Consider the following 8,799-nt stretch of genomic DNA (forward strand, 5'->3'; position numbering starts at 1 on the left):
TTTTTGGGGGGTGGAAAACTGTATGCAGTTTTTGGAAGGCCTGCAGAAATAAGGTCCCGGTGCTTTTGGCAAGTCCTTTCTGCCAGGTCTATTAGCCCTGCCTTCCTCCCATTTTTCAGAAGCAAAATGAAAAAGGACGAAGAGGGGATGGTTACAGGTGGAATCTGACCCAGGCTTCTTTGCTCAGAATGACTTTCTCACAGAGGTATTTTTAGCTGGGAGCGAAAATTTCAGGAACAGCTTTTGTGCCGAGAGACACTGAGCTCTTTGTTCCGGCTTCTGGGAAGGAGCTAAGGCCAAGCAGAGGTTGCATCCGACATCCTTCTTCTCTTCCTCCAAGCAAAAGCCCTGTGAAAATGTCTAAAATCCTATGATGGTAGAAACCTGAGATGCATGTCTGTGTTTCTAGGGATGCCTCCTGCATTTCATCTCAGGTTTCCACCGCCATAGTATTTCAGTAGTAGGTGAGCTCTGTGTGTATGTGCCTTGCAGTTGCCTGTTGATCCCATGGATGTCATAGTGCTTTCTTAGGTAAGGAATCCTCAGAGGTGGTTTTCCCAGTTCCTTCCTCTGAAATAAAGCCTACAGGACCTGGGATTTATTGGCAGTCTCCCATCCAAGTCCTTACCAGGGCTGACCCTGCTTTGTGTGCAAGATCAGAATGGATCTGGTGCCTTTTCCCTTAGCAATTTTATTGCTAACATGTGCCTTCCAAGGGCTGCACTGATCATAGGAAGAGGTTTTGGGAGTGCGGGAGATTAACTTAGTACAACAACATCCAAATCCACAAAATAAAGATATGTACCTTTAATCATCCAGCCAAAATGCACAAAACACCTGGTGGTTGGCCGGTTAAAGGTACTGTATCTCTGTTTTGTGGATTTTGGATGTTTACTGTACTTTGCTGCATACCAACACAGATGCCCCTGAATGTGTTTCCTAGGGTCACTTACTCTGTCACATCATGATTCTTCTCTTTGCAAATATATGTGTGTTTGCATTCATGAATGTGCATGATTCCCTATTTGCATTTGCACACAGGCTTCCTCTCCTTACAAACTGCTTTTTTAAGTTGGCGTCCATAGCATGGCGCTGTAACAGTTAAAACGGTATCAAACTGCATTAATTTTGTGGTGCATATGCAGCCACTGATGGGCAGCTGCAGATGAAAAGTTATTTCTGATCGCCTCCTCGTGGCCAGATTGAGTATAACACTTTTCTTAACTTGAGGAGGTGGGGGGGGGGGTACAGGCACAGAAGGAAATGTCATTGTGTTGTTGTGTGCCTTTAGGTTTCTGACTTATGGTGACTCCAAGGCAAACCTATCATGGGGTTTTCTTGGCAAGCTTTGTTCAGAGGGGGTTTGCCATTGCCATCCCCTGAGGCTGAGAAAGTGTGACTTTCCCAAAGTCTCCCAGTGGGTTTCATGGCAGAGCTGGGAATTGAACCCTGGTCTTCAGAGTCATACCTGGCTGCATTTTGAAAGAAGTCATCAAGTGGTGTGTCTAGAATGAATAAAATAATAATTAAAATAAATGCCCACGCTTCTTGTTTACCCACTCTATGTCTCCCTTGGTATTTTGCAGGGACCTTGGCGGCTGGAGAACACACTTTCCCCTTTCAGTTTCTGCTTCCAGGTAAGGTAAAAATGTGCATCTTCTAACCGATGCCCCTGGTTTAGATGCCTCAGGCTGCATCTGCACTGCAGAATTAATGCAGCTTGGAACCGCTTTAACTGCCAGGGCTCCATGCTATGGAATCCAGTTAGCCTTCTCTGTCAAGAGAGCTCTGGGTCCATGGCAGACTGCAAATCCCAGGATTCCAAAGGATGGAGCCATGGCGATTAAAGCATTGAATTGGAATCAAACATATTTTGGTGCAAATTACTGTATATACTCATATATTAGTCTGGAAATTTTAGTAAAAAAACCGACCCAAAAAACTTGAGTTGGCTTATCTATGGGTCAATGCAAGTACTGTACTGGACTTTAAAAGGGAACCATCTCCTGGTGAAAGGCAAGAGTTTAATCTGTCTTGGAAGCACTGACCTCGCTCTACTCTCTCATCCATCCAGCCTTTTGGATGAGCAAAAACAGTTATGCTTGCAAAAATTTTGGGCTTTCCTTCCCATTGTTTTGCTTCGTCATTACATGACCCTAAGTTTTACCTTCGACTTATCCATGGGTCATATCAAAATCCATCATTTTGGCCCCCAGACTGCCCTCGACTATGCATGAATTTGACTTATAGTTGAGTATATACAATAAAAGACAGTCTTTTAACTGACCGCACAAGAGATTTCTGTGCATATGAAACGAGCAAACAAGCAAGCCTGGTGCAAGTAATGCAATGGTCTCCTTTCTTCTATATTGCCTTCTCTGGAAACTAGCTTCAGCTCCGACGTCCTTCGAAGGGCCCTTTGGAAAAGTCTTGCATCAGATTAAAGCCGTGATTGAGACGCCCCGTTTTTCCAAGGACCACAAGTGCAACAAGATCTTCTACGTCCTTTGCCCTCTCAACCTCAATGACATCCCTGAAATTGAGGTAATGCAGTATGGGAGGACTTACAGAGACCCAATCATGGAGTTTTCTTGGCAAGATTTCTTCAGAAGTGGGTTTGCCATTGTGTTCCCCGGAGGCTGAAGGAGTGTGACTTTTCCAGGGTCACCCAGTAGGTTTCATGGCCAAAGTGGGGATCATTCGAAACCTGGTCTCCAGAATTGTAGCTCAATGCTCAAACCATTACGCCATGCTGGCTCTCGAATTTTGTTCTCTCCTAATCTCTTTCCTTTTCTTCTCCCATCTCATTCTTGTGGTCCTTCCTGCAGCAGCCCAACACAACATCCATCACCAAGAAGTTCAACTACAAGCTTGTGAAAACCGGCAACGTGGTCTTAACAGCCACCACTGACCTCAAGGGCTATGTCGTGGGGCAGGCCATTCAGTTGCGGACGGACATTGAGAACAAATCTGGCCGGGACACCAGCACCATTGTGGCAAGTCTTATCCAGGTAACTGAGCCAAATCCTGGATGTGAGTGCTTTGCTTTTGTGCACATAGACTTAGAGACACATGGTCATACTTATTCTCGTTCAGATTTCCCTGGATTAAAACCCACTTCCTCAGATTTCTGGCCAATAATCTGAGAACTTCATAGAGGTTGAGTTCCCCTTGTCCAAAATATTTTAGAAACCAACACTTCTTTCCAAGTATCACCAAGATACCTTATTACAATCGATCTGCCATATCTACAGATTCCTTATCCATGGATTCAAACATCCACAGATTAAAAATAGATTTAAAAATAAATTCATTCCAAAATGTAAACCTTGATTTTGCTCATACTTTGCAAAGTATTTGTTGGACCTGAATTCCCAACGATTCCTCATCGTTGGTTAGAGTTTTTGGGACTTGGCAGACCAACAATGTCTGCAGAGTATCCCAGCTTTTAAGGGTTAGGATTGGGAAAGGAGTAGATAACCCAAGCTCAGCCAAAGGATCATTCTTCTAACCTTCCTCCTTCCTGCAGAAAGTCGCCTACAAATCCAAGCGGTGGATTTACGACTTGAGGACCATCGCCGAAGTGGAAGGCTCGGCTGTGAAGGCATGGAAGCGAGCCGACTGGAGAGAGCAAATCTTGGTGCCGGCCCTACCTCAATCCATCTTGCAAGGCTGCAGCCTCATCCATATTGACTACTACATCCAGGTTAGGCTACTGTTCCTCTGAGAGTTGCGAGCAGATCTTATAAAGTTACTGTAAAGAAGTAATTAGTTACTCCAAGAGTGAGTTGTAAGACGAATGTGTTTGGACACATTTGGAATGTGTTTGGAATTGGAAACAACTTAAAAGCACACAGCAACCAGATGGATTAGACTACAGCTCTCATTGACCCCAGAAAAGCTATAGAATGGCTGTCTGGACGTAATGGAAGATGTAGTCCAATCTATCTGGTAACATGTACAGAAATGACTTGAAGGCCCCCAATACCCAACAACAACAACAAGAGACTCTAGTAGATGGAACCAGCGTTATGCTAGAGGCCATTATTTCCAATTGCTGGCTGGGGGTAATGGAAGATGTAGTCCAATCTTTCTGAAAAAGTGTTGCTCAGAGAAATGACTTGAAGGCACACAACACAGAACAACAACAAGAGACTCTGGTTGGAACCAGCGATAGGTCATAGGCCATCATTTCCAAGCTCTTGTTTCCAATTCATGGCTCTTCTGGTAGTTTTTCATCCTTTGCATTGGATTTCTTGTTTTTCTCTCAGGTTTCTCTCAAGTCTCCCGAGGTTTCTGTCGCTCTCCCTATTTACATCGGCAACATCCCTGTGAACAGGATCCCTCTTAGCCCGGCCCGGTCAGTCCCGCACATCCCATCGCCTGTGGTCCCGAGCGCTCCCCCTGAAGATGAAGAGGCTGCCTCCGGCTACCCTCACCCTATGGACAACGTGTGCGAACATTCGTAATTTCAGAATAGACTGGTGGGGAAGATTATAGTCAAATTCTGTACAGATTTTGCACAAAAGAGCATAAATGCATTAACCCATTCCTCTATAGATGCATTATGAATCAAGTATGTCATGTATTTATAGTCATAATAGTGTAGAGGAGTAGACCGTCTAATGACATTATATGATGAGATCCATATTTACTGATATCAAAATTTGATAGTAATACGAAACGATAACAAATCGAGACTATCAATCAATATCTTAGATCCTTATAAAAACAAAAAATGAATTACATTTTAGACGAATGTGCTATAAAATATTAAAAGATAAATATTAATATATTAACAAAGTAAAGAAAGCATCATGATTTTTATAAACAGTGACGCCTCATATCAGCAGACATTCTAATTGGCTGGAATGCTTGTTTCTTGAAATGATTCAGGTGGTTTTACACACTGAGTGTCCCATGAGGTGTACAGGTGTCAGTACTTTCCGGATATTAGTCGCAAAATGGCCTCTGAGAATCAGTTAGTGTCTCTGGATTAGTGTGTGAATAGAGACAGGTGAAGTGAGACATAGGACATGACGAATAATGCAGTTAAAAAAATAAAAAATTTGCGAGCATGGGATCCTGCAAGTCATGGAAGTACAAATGATACCATTTGGTGTCTATTAATACTACAAGCAACAGAGTGAGCTGCGTCAGTGACACAATACCTATCAAGGTAACTGTCTGAATACAATATTTCTGAAAACATATTGTTCGTGCTCTAGAAATAAAAATACTATGTGTGACATTGAAGCATCAGTGACTTGATAGAGGCCCGCAAAATGTTCTCACATACATGCTACAGTCACTATACCCAATGGAAAAAATCAATGCATGTTTGGAATTTGCACAGCTAGCTCTCAGGTTTCATCAGCATTTTAGTGGATGTCGATAAGATAGTTCACACTGCAGCAGGGGATTATGTAGCAACACTAAGAGCCATTATTGAAAGTACTAACTAGCTTGATGTTTCTGGCTTAGTAAGTATATCTCAGTTCTGTAATACATCCTGCAATTATCATAATGTCTTACGCTGCAGGAAATAGGCCGAGCTGTTACCGAAAAAGATGGCTAACTGATGTTTGATTGATCAGAGTCATCTAACAGATTCGCCAAAAAAGAGCTTAAGTCAAATGAAACAAAGTGAGAACGACAAACCTTAGTCTCATGACTTATAGGAATCAATCTAACACATTCCGCGGAATCAATGAGCTGATTTGTAGTTATATGGAGGACATCTCCTGCCCATGTGCTGTATTGAGGCTCGGCTAGAATCTGGGTGATACTAGCACCCGTGACTGTGTGAGATTAACTCTTAACAACCGGATTTTCGGTCGCCAAGTATCTTGGGTAATCGCTCTCAGCTAAGATGTCAATTGCGGTCATATGACATGAGTGTTTGTAGGGACTATCGTTGATTTAGTCCTTATACCTAAGCTCCTGAGGATGATTCAAGTCACTTGTGAGCTCTGAATGATATCAAATGCACTATGCACCTATATTAGTGCACTTTTAAATAAGCTAGGCAAGAGGGTGTGTTCCATATGAATGACGGTGGAATCAGCAGACAACCTTTGTCATCAGGATTGGACATACAAGATATCAGCGCAAATAATAGCCTTCTACTAGTCAGCTACATTCAGCACTATGCTCAGGGCCCTATAATGTGGCTCCACACATCCGCTTGGCGATCGACCATAATACACCTCAGTTTGTCAATACTGTCAGTCAGCACATTTTGTGGACTGCTGTATAATCGTTCTGAAAACCTTGGTAATACAGCTAACTGGTTAATGAGCTGTCTGAATTAAGAATAAATACAAGAAGCCGTATCCCGTGTACCTATGAATGTGCACATGACTAGTTATCATCACACATATTGAACCTGGCTATGGCTATGCTACATCGATATCCAATGCCGGCCAATGCTTTGCCGCATCCGACCTACCTAATCATAAAATGTAAGGCATGGGGCATACTTGTGTGAAGAAGTGAAATTATATCGGCACCTTTGTATGGAGAGTATGTGGTGTCACTCAATCGCTGTGCTCACTTTATTGAAGGGCATTTGCGAATTGATCTGTGTGACGTTCAGCAGTCGCTGGTGAAAAACAATAACCTTACAAGCGTCATAATTCCAGCACTAAAATAAACGCATTTAATGCTCAACCAGTTCTTCTAACGTCCTGAAGCATATGTGAAGACGTAGGGGGTGAGTTTAGGGGGGGGGGGGGGGGGGGGGGGGGGGGGGGGGGGGGGTGGGGGGGGGGGGGGGGGGGGTTTGAAAAAAAAAAAGGGGGGGGGGGGGGGGGGGGAGGGGGGGGGGGGGGGGGGGGGGGGGGGGGGGGGGGGAGGGGGTGGGGGGGAATAAGAGGGGGGGGGGGGGGGGAGTTGGCTTAGAGACCAATAAAAATTCCATGGGAGAGCATTATGAGTTGATGAAAGCCCACGTCTGTATGTGGAGTGATGGGAGCCATGTCCTACAGATGCACAGAAAGCCCTGTCACTGTTTTGACATGTACACCTTGTTCCTGAAGAAAAAGGAAGCAAGATTGAAGAAAGCGCTTCTCAAAGTTCTGGGAAACCCAAGACCGGTCAAGTTATTTTGGCAGTTGGATGGAAAGGGTCCTACAAACGCCTTACCCTGATGATGATGATGAGATGAGATGATGATGTATATAAATAATAATAATTAATAGTGACTGCTGACCTTCACGTACACCTGAGGTGACCGTTAAGGCGGCCGGCCCTCCTCTTGAAGTAAAGAATCCGGAGCTCTTTGTAGAAGCCAAAAGTCTCATTTGAAGCTCTTGTACTGGGTTTACCATGAGATGACATCCTTGCTGGGAAAAGCTACTAAACTCCTGGTAAAGCTGAAGGTGGCAGGAAAAGAAGAAGGTGCACTAAGGTGGATTGATTCAATTGAAGAAGCCAAGACCTTTGGAGGTCTCACATGTTGTAGGGTTGAAGCCAAATTGATGGCAAATAAACAACCGCACCTAGAACCAAGTACACATAACTGGCGTCCTGTCTTGTTTCCAAAATGTCATTGAATAGATGACTAGTAGTTTTCTTTTCTCCGATTTCAGTCTGAGTGTTAAAAAATTTACCAGATTGCATTATACACATCCAGGATCACTTGTGATATACTTAATTTGGTGTAAAACTCTGGGTTCATTGCATCTCAACTGCCCACAATTGGTTTGGCCCTTTTAACCTGCTAACTGGTATTTTAATTGTCATGCTTACTTTTATTTTGTGTGTTTTGTATGTGTTTCTGCTTGTTGGTGTCCCCCCCCCCCCATGAATGGTTTTTTAGTGAAGTGCCTATGAGGGCCTGCATGGATCGAAGCGTGGGGCAAAAATGTTACACACAAATAAGCAGATAAGCAGCCAGTAATGAAAATTTTCACACTTAAGTGTTTGCAATATCTTCCAACTTAAGGTTTGCATTGACTAGCATGGTTGCATTGGATTGTAATAATAACATGCAAAGTAACGCATTAGGCAGAGTTGCTTAAACGCTTAATGTATACCCAATTAGACTTCTTGGGCATAGTGCTTTTTTACATTCAGACTTCGCTATGGGGAAAGGCATATGCCAGTGGTCCCAACATTGGTCTCCGATATTTTGGACTTCAACTCCCCATAACCCATTCCAGTTGGCCAACAGTTAGGAATTCTGGGACTGAAGTCCAAACCATCTGAAGGACCAACTTTGAGAACCACTGGCATATTCAACGAATATGGTGGGGAGAAGGGTGCTTTCCCCCCACTTCTCCATGCTTTCAGAGCTTTTTTGGGTACCGCCCTGATGATAGATCTTTGGCCTACGGTGTCAAAATCTAGGTATTTCACAGAGCGGCAGTGTTGCGAAACGTCAGTTGTACCACTACCTTGGGGGGGGACCAAAGGGCCACAGTAGCCTACAGTGTAACCAAGGATCAGGCTCCCTGTTCCTGAAGCAGATGGCTCCTGTGGTTTTGCAGAGTTCCGAATCCAGCCCAAGAAGAAGATGATGAAGAGGAAAGGGAAGACGGAGACCCTTGGTTGAAACCCACCCGGAAAAGGAGGCGGAGAAGTAAAAAGAAACAAAGCAGTACACTAGTAATGAAAACAGACTTGCCTGCCAACCTCCCCTCTTTGGTCTTTGATCAGTAAAACCTCCAGGGCTGGAGCAGCCATAGGGTCTTCCAGCTCTTTTGGGACCCATAAGCCCCAGTCAGCAATCAGGGAATGATTGGCATGGTAGACTGACAACACTTGTATTAACGGGGCCAACTTCAGCACCTCCCT

The 8,799-nt window shown here is 44.0% G+C and overlaps 1 protein-coding gene across 1 annotated transcript; it reads left to right on the forward strand.

Moving 5' to 3' along the window:
• The first annotated feature begins 1,496 nt into the window (after positions 1-1,496).
• LOC121936455 (arrestin domain-containing protein 1-like) lies at positions 1,497-4,469 on the forward strand. Its single transcript, XM_042478715.1, has 5 exons — positions 1,497-1,637; positions 2,390-2,544; positions 2,829-3,011; positions 3,530-3,706; positions 4,272-4,469. The coding sequence occupies exons 1-5, from the start codon at positions 1,511-1,513 to the stop codon at positions 4,467-4,469; spliced, it is 840 nt and encodes a 279-aa protein (XP_042334649.1). The 5' UTR covers positions 1,497-1,510.
• Positions 4,470-8,799: the final 4,330 nt, after the last annotated feature.

This window comes from Sceloporus undulatus, chromosome 7 (genome assembly GCF_019175285.1).
Source record: "Sceloporus undulatus isolate JIND9_A2432 ecotype Alabama chromosome 7, SceUnd_v1.1, whole genome shotgun sequence".
NCBI lineage: Eukaryota > Metazoa > Chordata > Lepidosauria > Squamata > Phrynosomatidae > Sceloporus > Sceloporus undulatus.